The sequence below is a fragment of the Polistes fuscatus genome, unplaced genomic scaffold (assembly GCF_010416935.1).
Source record: "Polistes fuscatus isolate 324 unplaced genomic scaffold, CU_Pfus_HIC Scaffold7, whole genome shotgun sequence".
NCBI lineage: Eukaryota > Metazoa > Arthropoda > Insecta > Hymenoptera > Vespidae > Polistes > Polistes fuscatus.
The window spans coordinates 2,262,790-2,283,640 of NW_025113151.1; the positions used below are offsets into that span (position 1 = coordinate 2,262,790).

The following is a 20,851-nucleotide window of genomic DNA, read 5'->3' on the forward strand; positions in this document are numbered from 1 at the left end:
ATGGGCTGTTACTTAAATGCGTAGAAAGTGAACGTAAGTAGTCAACAACACGGATAAAAAGGACGAATGGGAAAGGGAAAGAAGATCAATAAATTAAGGCAGAAGGTGCCTAAATGTTAGAAAAGGGTCGAAAAGCAAGAAAGGGAAGGATCAGTCAGCTATCCAATCGTTCGAGAATTTTGTGAACAGGATTATCATGAAAAATACGTTTCCTATCGAGCGGAAAATTATCATTCTATTATATATGTGTATACAATACACATTTCATGAATTTGTAAGTGTTCATGAATATATATTTTACGTGTATCGAATTCATATCTCATTCTTACACGTGAACGAATTTAAGGAATACGTTGGCTGACCATAGTTTGATTTACTCCACTGCCACTTATTCAGAATTACTGCGATCCAAGTATGGTATTTATATATGATCGATATAATATTTCTTTTTTACTTATTTCTTTTTTTCTTTGCTTCAATAGGAAACACAAACGATCATTCATATTTCACGTAATACAAACATTTACAACGAAAATGCTTTTTTGAGTCCCTTATCAAATGATGAAGAAATTGTAAATGATAATAAAATATTCGAATTGTCGTATTGATAAATATAACATCGATTATGGTTTCAATATAAGCACCCTGATAAGCTTTGTATGAAGGATTTTCTTTTATCTCGTGTTCAACACATTTTCATCGATTAAATCGAAATAAATTTTTATTTGGACAAAAAAAAAAAAGAAAAGTAATAAAGTTCGTACGATAATAAAAATCAATTTGACTGCACAAATATTACCCATTAATGAATAATTTAAGATTGACAGATAACCATTTCATTTATAGATACATTATTTAAATCAAATTCCAAATTAATCATTGTTATCAATAATAACAAACATATATCGATTAATTATTATTTAAACCAATCTCACTATTATTTCCAACAATAAAAAAAAATAATAACAATAATTACAATAATAAATATAATCGTTATTTATTATTCGAATTTGTATTAAAATCAACCACAATATTATCTTTATATAAAATAATAGATTTAATTATATAAAAATCATTTACGGTATGAACTATCGATATCTGATTAAAAGTTTACAGTTACCCATTGGCAGAGAGAAAAAAAAGAAAATTAAACACAACGAAGGATTATTACTATTATTTCCAACAATAAACAAAAAATAATAACAATAATTACAATAATAAATATAATCGTTATTTATTATTCGAATTTGTATCAAAATCAACCAGAATATTATCCTTATATAAAAATAATTTACTAATTATAAATTATTGATATTTGATTAAAAGTTTACAGTTACCCATTGGCAGAGAGAAAAAACAAAAATTAAACACAACGAAGAATATTAGAGTAAATGAAAAGTTCGTGCGTTTATTGTATTATAAACTGCATAATGTATTATTTATGTCAAATTTTTATTAGAAAACCTTAATTTAATAAAAACGCGCGAACCTTTTTGTTACAACCTAATAGTTAAATAAAAAAAAAAGAAAGCAGAGAGAGAGAATTTGTAACATTGATGAAACAACCCACTTTCCCCCATCCTCCCCCCCCACCACCCCCCACCCCGAATATGAAAGATCTCTTCTGTGAAAAAAAAAAAAAAAGAAACTACCATAATAGTCTTCGTCGTCGTAGTCGTAGTCGTTGTCGTCGTCGTGATCATCCAAGTACAAATTGCATGGCGCATGCGGGAAAACTTTTCGGCCGGCAAACGCGTCAGAGTTAGACCACGGCGCGTCCAGTTTATTTTCCGTCGCGGACAACCTCACGACGAACGTTCCTCGGGTTTTTAGAAAAGAAAACAAAAAGAAAAAAACCAAAAAAAAATAACAAACAAACAAACAAACAAACAAACAAAATTTTCCCAACCAATATATTCCCAACCAATATTTATAAATATATTTTCTTTTTTCGTTCGATTTTTCGGACATCGAGACAGACAGACAGACAGACGAAAACAATTTGTTGAGAAAAGTGTTCGACGAAGTTCAAGTCAAGAGAAAGAAAAATAAATAGAAAAAAGGAACGACGAAGTAAAAAAGGGAAGAAACAAAAGTATGGTAGAGTGTTGTTGGATCGTGCGACTGGATCGAAGAATTATGTTCGGATGAGAAACAAGAAACTTGGTTGAATGTTGATATAAGTATTACACCGTAAAAAAAAAAAGAAAGAAGGGAAACAGGTAACAGAACCATTTCCCTGAGGAAATTGTTCCCTTTCAACGCTTGGAAGATTTTTTTTCTTTAAGAAGGAAGATATATGTAATAAGTAATTTGATTGGCTGAGAAGATACAGAAGGGATCAAAAGTATATTCGGCACGTGACACGTACAAAGGTCATCGTTTAACTTTTTTCGTATTATATTCAGACTATATATGTATATGTCTAATTACATGAAAATTATTTATTTAAAATTTTCTCTCGTCTTGAATAATTAAAAGATATATATATATTATTGGATTATAATTCCATAAAGTTAATTAACTTTTTATCTTCATTACTTAGATAAGCTTTTTGTCTTCCCGCGAGAAGATGGAAAATATCGTTAACAATTGTAACAAATTAGTGTCTAACGGTTTTAACGTGCTTAGATTTACTTGTCCTAAAACGGATACGTAAGTGATATATATATATATAATATCGTTCAAGAAAGAAGATCATCCAATTGTTCATGTTACATGAATATTCACTTAATCTTGATTAATGATCCTTGAAAGAACATTTACCAAAGACCCTAACAGAGAAATGTGATTATCTTATTGCAATTAAAGTCTCTGATAAACATTCATTTGTTTTTTATTAAGAACAAAGAACAAATCTAACAACATAAAAAGAATAAAAAAAAAGAGACCTACGATTTAATATCAGAAATAAGAAGGATCAAGAAAACGTTTTGATAAATCGTTCGGAAGATAATAAATTTGAAAGATTGCAACATTGGTACAAGCAAACTTTGGGATTCCATAAAAGAAAAAAAAAAAGAAAACGTCCCTCACATTTACGAGAGAGGAATATTTTTAAGACCGTTATCTTTAATCTATTCCACATTAGTCTATTTTATTGATGGATAACAAGTAAACCGATAAATCAGACCTATCCTGTTTATCTTCATCAGAGAAATAAGTTTCTTAAAAGCGAAATAAATCGATAACTTTTTTCTTATCTGATTTGAAACAATCAAGATTAATCCTAAAAAAGAAAAAAAGAAAGAAAGAAAGAAAGAAACGAACGAAAAAAGAAGAGTGATTGGATTATCGTTAACCAATGGCGTGTACGTAAATCAAACATTATAAAATATACATTGTTCGTTAAAAAGTAAAACAAATATATCTCCGTTCAAAATTGACAATTGAAAAATCTTAAAAACGGAAACTACCTACGACGTTAAAAAACATTCCACCACCTTCGCATTTTTAAATTCTATCAACATATCTCACGTAGCTTACAAAAACAACAGAAATTAATAATAAATAAAAAGGAAGTACGGAAGGATGATTAAAATTGAATAAACGACGGATACACTCTCTTTCTCTTTCTCTTTCTCTCTCTCTCTCTCTCTCTCTCTCTTACACACACACAAATACCTTTGCATTTTAAATTCTATCAACATATCACGCGTAACTTACAGAAATAAGAGAAATTAATAATAAATAAAAAGAGGAAAAGGAAGAGAGAGAAGAAATAAATTTAAATAAACGACGAACACTTTGTCTCTCTTTCTCTCTCACTCTTTTACATTTTTTCTCATTCTCTTAATCTCTTCTTTTCATCAATTTCTTTTTCACAATTAGAGACGAGTAAAAACTTAGCGAGGGTGTGTATGTATCTGTAGTTATATACATATACACGTATATCTTACTTCTTCTTTTATACTATCCTTAGATTTATTTAAACATCTATTATTTTCACCATAAACAAGTCGCTTTCCACATTTCATTGGTGTTGCGTCATCGTCTCATTCGGTAATTCCGAGAGAGTATTTATATCGATTATTTACGTTAGCGAGAGCAACTATGAATGAACGAGGGCTTAACTTCCCGTAAACATCGTGCTTACTATAGTATTCCAAAATTAGATAGAAAAGAAAATCTAAAGTCCTTGAGTAGCAATACTAAAATATTGAAAATATATCTAATACAATTTATCGTACAAATAAATATTAATCATTCAAATAATTGGCCCGATTAAACGAACAAAAAATAATATTTCCTACAAAACGAACATATCAAAAATACCTCAGCAGCAGCAGCAGCAGTAGCACCACCACCACCACCCACTTCCACTTGACCCCAACTACCTCTACGCAACGAATAATAAGAAATTTCAACAGGGTAACTAACCGTGAAAGAAGTAATCAGCACGTCATCCTTAATCGATAATACGAGTAACAGAAATCGTTCACCTCGCAGAAGGGTGAACCTTCTCGTAGGCCCTGGTAACAGAGTTAATTAGAAGTGAAAATTGTTTTAAAGTATCGTGCTTTGTATTTTTAAATTAAAAAAAATTAAAAATAAAAAACAAAGGAGACACGTTAATGTACGATCAATAATCTTGAAATATTTGTCATAATTGTAACAACAACAACAACAACAACAACAACAAACAACACAATCGTATTCTCGCAACATGTTTTGGAGTACGTCTAATGTGACAACGACGAATTCAAGACCAATTCAAATAACGACAACGATAAGTGCTCTACCACGTGTACGAAGATCAGTTGATTCGATATTAGCATGGACGAACGTAACTAGCGCAAATCTTTCCAACAGGAACATAAGTTTTGATCAACCTATTGAATATGAAGAGGATACTACAACGGAAGATTGCAGCTCGATGGACTTTTTACTTGAATTATTCCACACTTATTACATTCCAGCCATTATCCTATTGGGACTGGTTGGAAATCTCTTATCGTGCGTCGTATTTTTGAATACCCATTTAAAAATGCGTAGCTCGAGTTATTATCTCGCTGCATTGGCTACCGCGGATTTTGGATTCCTGGTTTCCCTACTTTTAGTTTGGCTAAATGACACCGTTGGATTAATGGTTTTCAACAAAGACGGCTGGTGCGAAACCTTGGTCTACGTCAGCGCTGTTTGTAGCTCACTCAGCGTTTGGTTAATCGTTGCTTTTACCGTTGAAAGATTCATAGCCGTTCAATATCCGTTGCATCGGCCCCACATTTGTACCATAGCACGTGCAAAAGCTATCATTTTGATATTGGTGATACTTGCCTTGGCAAGTCATTCATACGCATTTATTACCGCCGGTGTCGTCAAAGTTCACGATGGTTATGAATTTTGTGGTCTCAAGATAGAACACCTTGAAACAATGAGAATCATCAGTATCATCGATACCATTGCCAGTTTGATAGTACCGCTTGTACTTATCACCGTTATGAATACCATGATCACCAGAAATCTTCTTAGATTCAGTCGAAGATTTAAACAAACACCGAGTGTATCCACCACCTGTCCAAGCAGAGAAAGATCTGAAATCAACCTAAACCAAATTCCGGTGAGTACTGAGTTATTATCTCTTTAGTGAATTTCCTTTCTTTCGCGTATTTCTCTTTCATTCTTCCTCTCTCTCTCTTTCGCTAAACATTTACGTAGTTCAAGACAATATCAAGAAACTGCATGGTTCTATTCTGCATGATATGTTCATAAATACACAATCTTATCTTTCCACATTCTCGTAACGTTTTATACTTAAACACTTAGCCACGTTTAGTTGTTGCGTATTCATATTTCAATCTGGATTAAAATAAAGAGATATACTTAGTTAAAAAAGAAAAAAAAATGCGATACTATATTCTTCTCAAATATTCCAGTTTTGTGGAAGAATACTGGTATGTATGTACCCATACGTATATATGTTTGTTTGGAACATCAACAAACTTTGATACGGCACAGCTGTCCCATAGATATGTGATTAAATTTGCGAGAACAATTTAGAGACTAACAAATTTGAAACGCGTTTTAATTTGATTTCAATTTTTTAAAATATCAAATGAATATCCGTTGATTTGATGCCGTTGTCATTCATAAACTATTCGTTTTATAATCTTATAAGATTAGTAAAAAAAAGATGAATTTAACGTTGGGGATTACCTCTACGAACTTGTCTAACATGCAAAGTAATATATTTCGAATAACGAAAATTCAATTCTATTTCTTGTATACGAACATCCCCCGTCTGTCCGTGATATATTGTATCGTGAATTTTTTCGTAAAATAATTTCGTTTTCTCGGCATGGGGATTTTGTTAGTCGCGTTTATCGACATCAAACCAAAATCCTAAACCTCAAAATCATTTTACATTCTAACAACAAACATTTCAGACGTGATTTAGAACCTTGTTATGTTTCGATCTGTCAAGTAGTTTTTTTTGGCATCGTATCAGAAACGTAAAATCAAAATCAACATTTTCATCATATTTTGTTTTTTTTTTCGTTTTTTTTTTTTTTAATTTATATTTTATTACCGTAAGGATATAAAATTATATATAATAATTATATTTACGCACATTTGCAATGTTTAATTTTACTTATTGTACGTAATTTTTAATCAATTATCTAAACTATTTGTTTTTAATTTATCTTATATAACTTTGCGTGTGGCCTTTGAATATAAAAACATAAATCTGAAAATTTATATAAGAATATTTGAAAAAAAAAAAAGAAAAACGAAAAAACGCACACCTTTGCTCATTATTCTTTGTACTTAAGTGAAACGATACTTCATTGAAAATGAAATGAAAATCATCTTGAATTTGATTCTTTTGATTTATAAGTCGTTATCTTTAGTTATATATGGATCTTTGATGCTATCAAGTGAATAATTGCTCGATGATCATTGCTTCAAATACTCTCAAGTGGTATCAAATCATCTTCTGCTGTTAGTCGTTCGTAGCTACTCGAATTGATAACATACAAATTGTACAGTTTCTTTCTGAAGATATTTTTCTTCTTTCCAAACAGAGTTAGAAGATATTCGCGTTTAAAAAAAAAAAAAGAAACTTCAAAGGAAATTTTTTTATCGATGGAGATCATTGTGATTATTTTAACTGTACTTGCCGTAGCCTTGGGTCTTTATCATTTTCGTATACGCGATGTTTCTTATTTCAAAGAAAATCGATTACCTCACGATAGACCGTTACCGATATTCGGCAATCTTGCAGCTTTCTTTTTCCGACGTAAACCAGTTCACCTGATATTGGCAGATATGTACAATAAATATTCGCAAACGAAATATTTCGGATTTTACGATTTCAGAAGTCCTGTTATAATTCTACGTGATCCCGAATTAATCAATTCGATTGCTATTAAAAACTTCGACAACTTTACCGATCATACGAGTTTTGTAATCGAACACGAGCCTCTACTTGCTAAGAATCTTTTTCAATTACGCGGAGATAATTGGCGTGAAATGAGAAAAACGTTGAGTCCTACGTTCACCTCGAGTAAAATGAAGATGATGTTTGGATTGATACAAGAGTGCGCGGACAACTTTGTTCGTCATATAGCGAAGAAATCTGTAAACGGTTGGATTACCGAAATGAAAGACATATTTTGTAATTATACGAACGACGTGGTAGCAACTACTGCGTTTGGGATTCGCATCGATTCCATGAAGGATCCAAATAACGAGTTCGTTACTCTCGTCAAAAAAATATTGAACTTCGACAGTATAGTCTCGTTGAAATTATTACTCGGCAGAAATTTTCCATGGTTGTTTCAATTATTTCGGATCAAATTGTTCGGCGACAAGGTGCACCATTTTTTTCGCAAAGTTATCATAGACAATATTAAAACGAGAGAGGATAATGGTATTAATCGTCCTGACATGATTCAATTGATGATGGAATCGCGAGATAAAATGCAATTATCTTATGACGACATGACGTCGCAAGCCTTTTTGTTCTTCCTCGCTGGATCGGACGCGACCTCGACATTTATGAGTTTTCTTACTTACGAATTAGCATTAAACACGGAAGTTCAAAACAAGTTGAGAGATGAAATAGACGAATGTTTGAAATTAACTAATGGCCAACCTACTTATGATGTTATCATGAATATGAAATATTTGGATGCAGTGATCAACGAAACCTTGAGACTCTACCCATTGACTATGTTTGTCGATAGATTTTGTTCGAAGAGTTTTGAATTACCACCGACAATACCAGGAGAAAAATCGTTTACCATTAAACCTGGAATGAGCGTTTGGTTTTTGCCTTATGCCATACATCGTGATCCGAAATATTATCCGAATCCCAATAAGTTTGATCCAAATCGATTTATCGATGGAAACATTGATCCATTGGTTTACTTTCCTTTCGGTATTGGGCCTAGAATTTGTATTGGAAATAGATACGCCCTAATCATCTGCAAAGTTGTATTTTTTTATTTTATAGCCAATTGCGAATTTAAAATATCATCTAAAACTCAAGTACCAATGAAATATAGTAAAAAAAGTATGGTCATGACGGCTGAAAATGGCTTCTGGTTGAAAATTCAAACGCGAAAAGGAAAGGATAATTGATAGAATAAAGAAATAAGTAATTACCGAAGAAATTAAAAGTTTTCATTATAATTTAACTTAATGGTAATAATTATGTTGCTTTTTGCTTTTTTAAATAGAAAAATCTCATTAATTTATTCGAAAGAACATTGTTTTCTTTATTTTTTTACAAAAAGTCCGACTATCTCATATTGCAATAATATTTCAAATAAAAAAAAAAAGGAATTCTAATTGTAAAAAGAAAAGAAGTAAAGTACTACTTGTAATTTTATTTCAGATTCACCTTACACTTTTGTAACTAAATCATCATAGAAAAAATAATGAAAATTTCTAAAAACGTTACAAGCATTCTTCTAGCTGCACCGTTCAAAGACTTTTAAGTTTTTAATGCTGCTTCATCGGAAGACTTTTTTTGCTTGCATTGGTGAAACGTTTCTTCTACAGAGATTGGGGTTTGTCGACTATTTTCGAACGATGCGTATAAATAACCCTGACTTATGTAAGCGTTGCCATTCATCTTTACTCAACTCGAGCATCGACACATTTTAACTTCTTGAGTGTTACTTTTTCATTTATCGAAGAAACATTAATCATATTTTTTTTTAATGACCCGCCAAGATTTTCGAAGGACATTTTAATCGAGAACATTGATTGAAGCAAAATGACAATTAGTGGGAGGATACGATAAAATGCAAAAATAAATGCACATGTAAATCATCGGGACATAATAAACAATGTTATACGATAGGTGCAATGATATCTTGTAACTGTTCTTTTGTAATTCAATACGTATAACGTTACAAATAAATACGTTTAATTATAAATAACTCTGTCTCTGTCTCTCTCTCTTTGCAAATGTGTCGCATTAAATGAATATTTTTCGTACCAGTGGTTCAGATTAAATTCAGAAAAAGAATTTCTTCGAAATAATATAACGCGTAGGTTTTACAATCGACGATATTCCAGGATAATATATATTTATAACACTCTATTGTTGACTACGAGTTTTAAATGTCATAAGGCATGGCAGTACAGATAATTAAAAAAAACTAACGAATTTCATGCTCTCTTCTCAATGGAAACGACAAATTTCGAAAAATAAAAAATATTTTAATATTTATATTCCTACCCCCCGACTAGCTAAGCTTTATATGAAACAATACACGATAAAATACGTAAAATAATACGAAAAGTTGTATCAAGAAATATTTACAAAATAATAAAATGCACGTGGGAGATATTTTACGCTTCTTAATGAATAAAGTTAATTAATATGAATTTATCTTATTTAAAATATCAAATTTTATCCTCATATATATCATTTATCTCATTTGTCCGGATAACAATATTACCAAAATAAATTAACCGAGATTCGTTCGGACTAAACGCACTCATACGTGAAACGTTCGTCAACTATAATGAAAATTTTTGGATAATTTCGTATTTTTCAACAACCATTTGCCATTAAATACGTAACTATATATTTTTTTATAACGATCTGTATTTTCAAATTCAACATATTCGGTTCAGTTCTCTTTATCGATTAAAACACGAATATATCGAAGTCCTGTTACTTCGTTACAGTTACGAATACGAAACCGTGTATCCTGTATTTTTTATTTTTTTTTTTTAACGACATATCGCCTACCACTTTTTTCATCTTTTTATACACGAACATTGAATATTTTGTCGTCATGTTAATAAAAAAACAAGTGTATGAATAATATTGTAATATAGTTTGAAAAATCAATCAAGATAGTAAGCCCCTTAACCTTTGATTGTGATCGATTTACTGAAATTAATAGTATAACAACAGACCTAGTCTGGTTTAAATCATTTAGTATTCAGTGTCAAGGCTGTGTATGCATGATCAAGCTGTTTACCATGATATGACCTGTTTACCGATAGTTACAAAAATACGAGTGATCTATAACGACAAGTGAAATAAAATATGAAATTATTATCTGATAATATTTTACTCTTTCCATTTCTCAAAGGGTTTAATAAAAATGCAAGATAATGAGACAGAAATCAATCAAATAAAAGATAAGCGTACAATCAAACAAACGTTGTATATAATACAAATACAAATACGCGCGTATCTACTTGAAGTTGAATAATAATTACATTTTAAGTTGTTACCATGACCATTTATAAACTATTATATTAATATTATTTTCCCTTTGATGTTTAATAATCTAAATGAATACGCATTTCCTCTTTGTATACATTTATTTCTATATTCTAATATTAAATAGATGAGGATATGTATTACAAAACTATGTTGATTTTATTATACAATGAAACAACAACAAAAAAAGAACAAACAAAATAAATAAAAATAAATAAAAATAAATAAAAATGAAAAAACACACACACACACACTATTGTAGCAATGTAGTATGTATGAAATAATAATCAAACTAAAAGTAAAACATATTGCAATCGGAAAAACGAATGAAAATAAAGTATCGACATTTCATCAGAAGATACTATTTGTCGAAACGAATACTTGCGCAAAAGATACGCAACCAATTTGTATAGTATCGAAAGCTGATTGGCACCCTGAGAAGTTTTCTATTAATCATAGGATACTAGCAATACTCAGTCAGTTAATCTTTCAACATATAAGATAGACAAGATCCATCTACCCGTTAACAATAAATACATTTTTCATTGTGACAAAGATATATCACTTTGACTGTAACTGCTAACGAATAATATCAATTTTAATTAAAAGGACATGATACAAAAATAATACCAACGAAAAGAACTTATAGCTTATTTCTCTTCCACTACTTACAAATAAAATTTATTTATTATTTTACGATTAATAATATCAATATAAAAACTCTAGATTCTTAATAAAAGAAAGTTTCATTCGTCCAATTTATCCCATTTGACGAATGCAGTTTCTTTAATGAAATACGTGACACAATTTGGACCCATCAGATTTACGATGTACGATTCTATTGGAAACTATTATAAACATTTTTCTAATTTAATCGAAGTAAATAAGGGTCGTTTAATAAACATGTTTTATAATCGAAATTACAATTATATCTACGAGAGAAAAATAAATATTTCAATTAAAACAAATAATTCCTAAATTAATCTATTTATAGATACGAACAATATTTCTAAAGATCGTATCGTAAATAAACTAAAAATTATTACCTATATATATATATATATATAATAGACAATGATTTTGTTAGTTCGTAAATGTCTTAACGTTCGTAAATCAATGTTTTTTAGCCTTTAACACGTAATCATACCTAAATAGAATATCGTTGATCGTGCTCGTAGACCAAAATTCATCCTATTTAAAATACATTACAGAGTGCCAGTAGCAGTAACAAAGATGCTGGTGGTATTAATATGGGTACAACTATTGGAGGACGTAGACCACCATCTCAACAATCTTTTCATTCTTCGAAGACCAATCATTCGCAAAATTCAAGGCATCAACCTACATCGATTGCATTACCACCGTCTACACCAAGAAATGCTTGCAAGTTACCCGAAATAGAAGCTCGATGTATACGTGAGTTTAACTACTTTTACTTATGGCATCGATAAATGATTTCGTATATTTGTAAACGCGTTTTCACATTAACGCCAAATTTTTCTACATATTTCAATTTATTTATACACGGTCAATAATCTTTTTACGTTGTCGTATCATTTCGCGCGGTCAAAATATTTATTTTATACGTATATTTTATCTCGAGTGTTTAAAGCGAAACGTTTTTAACATTTGTTAAAGATTAAATGTATTTTGCAAAATTTAAAACCCGAGTCGGTTCGTTGTCTTAAAATGTAGTACCAACGATGAACAAAATTTATTTCAATTTTTCGGAATTTTCATTACTTTTCCTCTTCAGATTTATTTTGTATTTTTCAATATTTTATTTACACGGTTTAACAAATTAAAATCGCATGAAACGAATAATCTACATAATTAAAAAAAACGAATGCGCGTGGTTAAATTTATTTCGAGAAAAAAAAATCAAGAAAACAAATAATTTAATTTTTAAAATTACAAAATATAAAAATGTTTTTTTTCAAAATCTAATCGTAACGACATTCTTTTATCTTTCAGACGTACGATCATCTTCGCGAAATCTCGCATCCACTAGAAATCAACAAAGTATTACAAAAATGCTTTTACTGATCAGCACGGTTTTTATCATTCTCAATTCTCCAAGGTAGGTGAACAAGACTCTCTATTTTTAAATATCTTTCCTAAAATAATATTTATACAATTTTCGATTAATTAAACAATAGAACAGAAAAATGGTGCAATTTAAATTCAAATATAACACAGTAACATTTCTCCTTATTCTCTCGAAAATCATATGTAAAATATTTCTAACAATGATAATTAAATATTACTATCGCTGCTAATTGGATAATTAATACGAAATGGAAAAATATTAAAAAAAAAAAAAAAGCAAAAGAAAAGAGTATATTTTATGATTTAAATTAAAAATTTAAACTACAAAAAAAAAGGTTAAATTTAATCAAAAATTCGTAATAATATGTGGGATGCGAGCACCTCCAGGCCAAACACTTAAGTAGGCGTTCGTGAGGAGATTGGACGGTGGACCCTGAATAGCTCAATTGGTTAAAGAGCAGTCGCTCGGAAAGCGGAAGATCCGGGTTCGAGTCCCGGTCCAGTCTGTCCAACGGCCCAATTTTTTCACGAATCCTACAAATATATGACGATATAATATTTTAATCTTATAAAAACGTATATATTCATTGGTCTCTTAGCTACGTGATACGTTTATGCGTATTTTTCTTCACGCTTGCACGAAGAGATACACCGAACCTGCTTTGGTGTCTTCAACAATTTTTCATGCTTCTCTACTACACCAACTTCAGTATCAATTTCCTCCTTTATGCCATGTGCGGCATAACGTTTCGACGTTGTCTGGAACAACTGTTGCGCAAAGTTTTGAAGAGCATGACCAGATACCACTGCAATCCTCAGAGATACATATAGCTATTTCGCCATCATCGATCCGGTAGAAGTCGGACAGAAACGATCATAATGATGAACATTAGAGACCCGGCTAATTCATAGAGGATCGTTTAAATACCATCATTTCAATGGCATTAAATGAAATTTACACAATTTATCTCACCAAGACTGACCAAAATGATACCAAAAATATTTCAACCATGAATGATTCACGAATTATAATGTCGATCGGAACACTACTCTCTACCATGATTATTTCAAAGTTTCTATCGCGAACTAATATATATGATAATCATGACAATGTGAATGTGGAATAAATAATATAGTTGTTAGTAAACATAAATAAAATGATTTCTATCGTAAGATTTGATATTCGTCATTGTCGTCTTCTATACGATGTGTTGTACGAATTATAGTTAGAGGGACACATCTGTTACTTGAATTACAATGTCATCGATACGGGTTGATATCAGGGGCGTTGTCGAGTGGTAAAACAGGATATAGTGATATGCGTAACATTATTACTATCTCTGTGTACATGCTGATCGATAGTTACTTAAAGATAAAGCTACTCGTCTGTTGCAACGGTTAATGACAAACAAGATTATTTGGGTATACTTTATTAGATTACACGGAATATTAAATAAATACGTGCATCATACGTATATGTGAATTCAATGGAAATAAACAAATCTTTAAGATTATATCGAATCTACCGTGTAATTCGAACAACAATTTTTATTTTTTAATATTTATATTCATCCGACAATTTATTCCTCGAAACTCTAACAAACAAAATATTTTATATCTTATATATTATACATTATACCGTAATTCTGCACCAATATAAAAAAAAATATATATATATATATATAGGTATATACGTATAGTAATATTCGAACGAAGAAGAAATGATTTTTCCTCTAGTGTATCATTTACTAAAAGTCATATCCAAAGTTTAATGTTAAAAAGGTCTGGTGGAAAAAAAAAAATAGTAACGGTAAAAAAACATCAGCTTCTTTGAAGGTTATATAAACCATTACAACTAGGCCAGTCAACGCGGGCCCACCACGGAACTTTCTTACTAACAGCTTCAAAATTTGATCTAAGGGTAAGTTGACGACGCTGAATCGAATGGTGCTAATTATAATAAGGTCAGCAACCGTGATCTTGGGGAAAAAGGGTAAAAAAGGGTAAAATATAGCCATATCTTAGAATCTAGGCATTTAATCGAAAAAAGTTGCAAACAAAAGTTGTAGAGAATTGAAAAATACATAAAAAATGTTCTATGAGTTATCTTCGTATTTTCAAAAATAAGCGCATAAAATTGGATTGAAGATGGGAACAAAATTGTAAGAGTGGGAGAAAGCAAGCTTATCCCTCCGTCGCGTTTTACACGCGAGCGAGCTAGTATGCGTGCGAGCGTCCGTGTGCACTAATACACAAACGAAGGATCTTCGGCAATCTTCGGGACTCTCGGTCTTGAATGCAAGTGAGAGTGAGAGAAGAAACCGATATTTCCCTTTTCTATTTGTTTAGGCGATAACGAGTATTATTGTCCTTGGGAGCGTTCTAATATTTCTCTTTTCATATATTTTCTTTCGGTAGCAAGAATTTTACGTCTTGGCCATCGAGCGTCGTGCGTTTTGTATACGAGTGCGAGTGAGAAAGAAAACCGATATTTCTCTCTTTCTATTTTTTCTTTCGGTAGCGAGAATTTTTCGTTTTGGCCATCGTGCGTCGAACGTTCTATATATCTATATATCGGCGTATAAGCGCGGCACTTTTAAATCGAATCTTGATGCTTATGGCACGCCATTTCTTTATTTATTGTCAAAAATAATGAACCTTGAGTAAAAAAAAATAATTCATTTTAACAGAAACTATTATTATTTAGTTGAGAGTAAAAATAATGAATTAATTTTGTGTCTCGCCATAAAATTAATTAGAATAATTAATTGATATAAATTCGTTGCCTCACAAAAATTTATTTGTATATCAAATTGAATACGTATTCTCTTTAAGACGAAATTTAAATATTTAAATATTTTTCCTATTAAATTATGTATTTTATAAAATTTTAAATTACTGACTTTTTTTATAAAAATTTATTCAAGTATTATCAATTTGAAAAAGAATTTGAACAAAAAATTAATATCAAGATAAAATTTCTAAAAACGTGGAATTTATTTTTTGTCTATACATAATTTTAATTCATTTTTATTATGTTATAAGAAAACAGTAATGCATTCTGATTCATCTTCGAAGTCTTAAGAATTGTACGAAATAAATTGAGCTATTATCAATTGGTGCGTTAGCGTAAGTAGTAACGTCTTCGCTTCTCGCGCTGGGTATTTAACGTTCGATTCTTCGTGGGGGAATTATTTTTTTTATAAGTTTTTCTATCCTTAACAAGGAGACAGTCAGTGAGTCCAACCTCAGATTTTTTTCAAATTTTGCACTAACGATATAAAATTTATTAAGAAATCAACATTATTACGCGAGTAATAAAGTTACTAATTATAAATTAAATAATATCCAATAAATAACAAAAATTAATTTTTAACGTGCCGAAACGAGACATTTTTTAGGATGATATTTACAGGATGAATTTGTAATTTAAATAATAAATCTTCCTTTATTTGTGCAAGATGTAAAAAAATTTATTGCTTTTAATTTTTTTGTAATAATTTTAATTGTTTTCTATATATAATTAGAAATTAGGAAATGTAAAAACAATTTATATAACCTAAGGATAGAAAAACTTATAAAAAAAATAATTCCCCCACGAAGAATCGAACGTTAAATACCCAGCGCGAGAAGCGAAGACGTTACTACTTACGCTAACGCACCAATTGATAATAGCTCAATTTATTTCGTACAATTCTTAAGACTTCGAAGATGAATCAGAATGCATTACTGTTTTCTTATAACATAATAAAAATGAATTAAAATTATGTATAGACAAAAAATAAATTCCACGTTTTTAGAATATCCTGTCATATATATCTTGAATTAATTTTATGTGTGGTTATAAAATTCTTCTTTTTCAAATATGTATTTAATTTGATAAACTAATAAATTTTTACGAGACAAAAAGTCAGTAATTTAAAATTTTATAAAATACATAATTTAATAGGAAAAATATTTAAATTTTAAATTTCGTCTTAAAGAGAATACGTATTCAATTTGATATACAAATAAATTTTTGTGAGGCAACGAATTTATATCAATTAATTATTCTAATTAATTTTATGGCGAGACACAAAATTAATTCATTATTTTTACTCTCAACTAAATAATAATAGTTTCTGTTAAAATTAATTATTTTTTTTTTACTCAAGGTTCATTATTTTTGACAATAAATAAAGAAACGGCGTGCCATAAGCATCAAGATTCGATTTAAAAATGCCGCGCTTACACGCCGATATATATAGATATATAGAACGCTCGACGCACGATGGCCAAAACGAAAAATTCTCGCTACCGAAAGAAAAATAGAAAGAGAGAAATATCGGTTTTCTTTCTCACTCGCACTCGTATACAAAACGCACGACGCTCGATGGCCAAGACGTAAAATTCTTGCTACCGAAAGAAAATATATGAAAAGAGAAATATTAGAACGCTCCCAAGGACAATAATACTCGTTATCGCCTAAACAAATAGAAAAGGGAAATATCGGTTTCTTCTCTCACTCTCACTTGCATTCAAGACCGAGAGTCCCGAAGATTGCCGAAGATCCTTCGTTTGTGTATTAGTGCACACGGACGCTCGCACGCATACTAGCTCGCTCGCGTGTAAAACGCGACGGAGGGATAAGCTTGCTTTCTCCCACTCTTACAATTTTGTTCCCATCTTCAATCCAATTTTATGCGCTTATTTTTGAAAATACGAAGATAACTCATAGAACATTTTTTATGTATTTTTCAATTCTCTACAACTTTTGTTTGCAACTTTTTTCGATTAAATGCCTAGATTCTAAGATATGGCTATATTTTACCCTTTTTTACCCTTTTTCCCCAAGATCACGGTTGCTGACCTTATTATAATTAGCACCATTCGATTCAGCGTCGTCAACTTACCCTTAGATCAAATTTTGAAGCTGTTAGTAAGAAAGTTCCGTGGTGGGCCCGCGTTGACTGGCCTAAACCAACTTTTACGTACATATGACACGATGAAGATATGAGATTTACGAGCTTCATCTGAAAGCCTTGGAAATGTTTTTGAAACATTAGAGATATATACAGGGTGTTTTAATACTTTTTCCGTCAAATTTTACCACTCATATTTTATAAGTAAACATAAAAACAAAAATGTTTTTTAAACATGAACTCTTAATTGCTTGATTAAAAAGTTATAATAGAAATACGAAATTTACAACAAAATTAGTGTTACATCGGCACAGCATCAGAACATATTGTTGATTTGAATCTTTGAGTATACAACGATAATTTACTCGAAAAATTAACAACACAGTTTTTATTTTTTTGTGGGATTTCCTACTAAATGAATTGCAGTTAGAATTGGTAGGAAATATTCTATAATTATTTCATCAATATTTATAAATCCAATTACATGATTGTCAAATACATTGTATGTAACCAATAGGACAATGATTTAAATACCATTACCCCCAACGATGAATAAATTGAAAATGATTTTTATTTATGATAGAGAACAGTGAAAAAAAAGTTGATTAAAAATAAATTAATACGCGTCAAAGGAACGAATGCAAAGTATTAATGACGTATTTACTACAATAATTAAAGAAAATGAAGAAGAAATGAATAATGCAATAAATTCTATTCTACGTAAATGACAGTCCCTGCCGTTCGCAATAAGGGACAACATTTTAAAATGGAATTATAATTTCAACCGACAATCTAATCCTACGTGACATCGGACAAGAAAGCAATCCGTTGTAATTTCGTATATTTTGTTATAACTTTTTAATAAACCATTTAAAAACTCATACTTCTCTAAATATTAAATTCGTATCTTTTTCTTATAGATTATGGTGGTAAGGTTTTGCGAGAAAAATATACTGAGACACCGTATATATATTTCTTATATCACTTTTATAAAAAGGCAAGCATAAAATTTTATTAAATCTCTTTGAAATTTGTCATTACACACCTATCCACGAGAATTTTAAAATTAGTCTACTGTCGTTCATTCATACGTTCTTATAGAAAATGTAATCTTTTTCGCTTTCCCACCATTTTATAAAAAATTAACTTATATTTAATTGAAATTTCATATGTGCGTAAAAAATTGTTTTAAGTAGTGTCTGTGATGATAATTAATTTCGCTGAAATGATAGTTATAAAGTAGTTGAAGTAGATAATTGAATTACGTGTTTAAATGATTGCACAGTTGAATCAATGCATATAAATATTTGTGCACGCATGAATTATCCTCTAGCGTAGGTATTAATTGCTAAAATGTTTAATATATTAACTAATATTATTACCGAACAATGGTAATACTAAAAGACAATGTAAACGGTATTGGAATAAATAACGAAGCTGAAAATGATCGCGTACCTGTTCTAATATCCTAAAATCGGGAAGAAGAAAAAAGAAAACCACGTATCGTATTTATTGATAATTGGAAGAAGAAAAAGAAAACCACAAAAAAAAGAAAAAACGAACAAACAAAAACTTTTTGACTTATTAAATGTTTATATAATTGTGATGTAACACATAGGATTCCTCGCAAATATATTGTGTAAATAGAATAATATTAATTAAATTTAAATCTATCTAATCCATTCCTGTAAATGTGTACATATAAAATGCGATATGTATGTATAAATAAAATTAAAAAATAAGAGATCGATTTAAAACTTTGACGTGAAAGTTTATAGAATTTTTAAATAATCGTATAATTAACCTAATAATACTATTTACCATTATACCATTATTTATTATTATTATTTTATTAGTCAATTTATATAAATTAAGATATCGTATATTCGTCGAGTATGTAGTTGAATATATTTCTTTGTAAGGAAAAATAATATTTCTAATTATTATTGGTAAGATCTGAAATACACGAAGGTAAAATTAATCAATAGATGTTAAACATAAATTAATCGATTTGTCAAAGCGTAATAACCAAAGCAGAGAGAGAGAGAGAGAGAGCTTCTGATTGATAATGGATCAGAATGTATCGTTTTACTGTCGTATCTATTTACATGGTATGTATTGTATATACATGTGTATGCAAAGTAATTATATTAAATAAATTTGCTTAAATTCTTACAATAGATCTCTATTATATAAATTTGAAAAAAAAAAAAAAGAACCAAAATTAGATGCATTTATTGGATATAAGCTGTACGATATTATACAACACTGCTTTAATTATTTATTTTCTCACCGAAGTTATTCATTAAGTTACAAGTATTAATTGTATATCGCGATTAATTTTAAATAATGTACATTTTAGAATATCTTTTGTTTAGTTGTTTATTATTTATTTGTATAAATAAATTGATCTTCTTTTTCTAAAATGGTTTTTTTCTTTTCGGTTTAAATGAGTTTTCCATTTTTATCCTTCATTTCTCGCGATCTTTAAGATTATTCATGAAAGAAATTATAAACTGGCGTCTAATTTTATATTACGATTAGCACAAATATAGAAACGAATGATAGGACCGGTTATTGACCGCACGTGTTTTGCAGATGCGACTATTTCAATTTTGGCTTACCGTTTCAAATAAAAATAATCTTATTTTGTCGCATTTCGATAACCAACACGAATCATTCTAACGAGCCGTTCCTTAAATGAATTTTTTTCTGAATAAAACTTTAACAAAAATTGAGAAAGAAAAGAAATTTTTGATTTGAACGATTACGATATCGGAAAAGTTTCGTTTGTAAAAATGTTAATGCAATATTATATCGGTTAGATAATTAATCCGAAATTGAAAATGAAAATTTTACATCGTACGTTATTACTTTTCTTCATTCGACTAAAATTATTAATATTATTCTATTATATTATCTCGAAAATGATATATTTTATTTATTTATTTTAGCACAAGAGCGGTCAAACAATCGATTTTGAATTTTCGATTAAAATTCTACATTGAATTTTATTGCAATTCTTTATTAAACTCTTACAATAATTCTAATTATAATCATGCGTTTTATTTATTGTTTAAGCTAAATATCAAATTGATTATTACGTGTATTTAATTATAACAAATATAACTTTTATTTAAATCCCATGTACTCTTATTGAACGTTGAATTTTATTCCTCTCCTTTGAAAAAATTTCAACAAAAAA

General features: G+C 29.8%; 3 protein-coding genes across 3 annotated transcripts in view; 2 read left to right on the forward strand and 1 right to left on the reverse strand.

Moving 5' to 3' along the window:
• LOC122524225 (dynein axonemal heavy chain 1-like) overlaps window positions 1-20,851 on the reverse strand; it is a 41,188-nt gene that overhangs the window by 11,621 nt on the left and 8,716 nt on the right. The gene's annotated exons all lie outside the window — the stretch shown is intronic.
• Window positions 4,235-13,733, forward strand: LOC122523836 (thyrotropin-releasing hormone receptor-like). The gene is made up of 4 exons (XM_043645738.1): window positions 4,235-5,560; window positions 11,908-12,112; window positions 12,671-12,776; window positions 13,345-13,733. Exons 1-4 carry the CDS (start codon window positions 4,667-4,669, stop codon window positions 13,574-13,576), a joined length of 1,437 nt encoding a protein of 478 aa, XP_043501673.1. The 5' UTR covers window positions 4,235-4,666; the 3' UTR covers window positions 13,577-13,733.
• LOC122523835 (cytochrome P450 9e2-like) lies at window positions 6,907-9,843 on the forward strand. Its single transcript, XM_043645737.1, has 2 exons — window positions 6,907-8,649; window positions 8,843-9,843. Exon 1 carries the CDS (start codon window positions 7,087-7,089, stop codon window positions 8,584-8,586), a length of 1,500 nt encoding a protein of 499 aa, XP_043501672.1. The 5' UTR covers window positions 6,907-7,086; the 3' UTR covers window positions 8,587-8,649; window positions 8,843-9,843.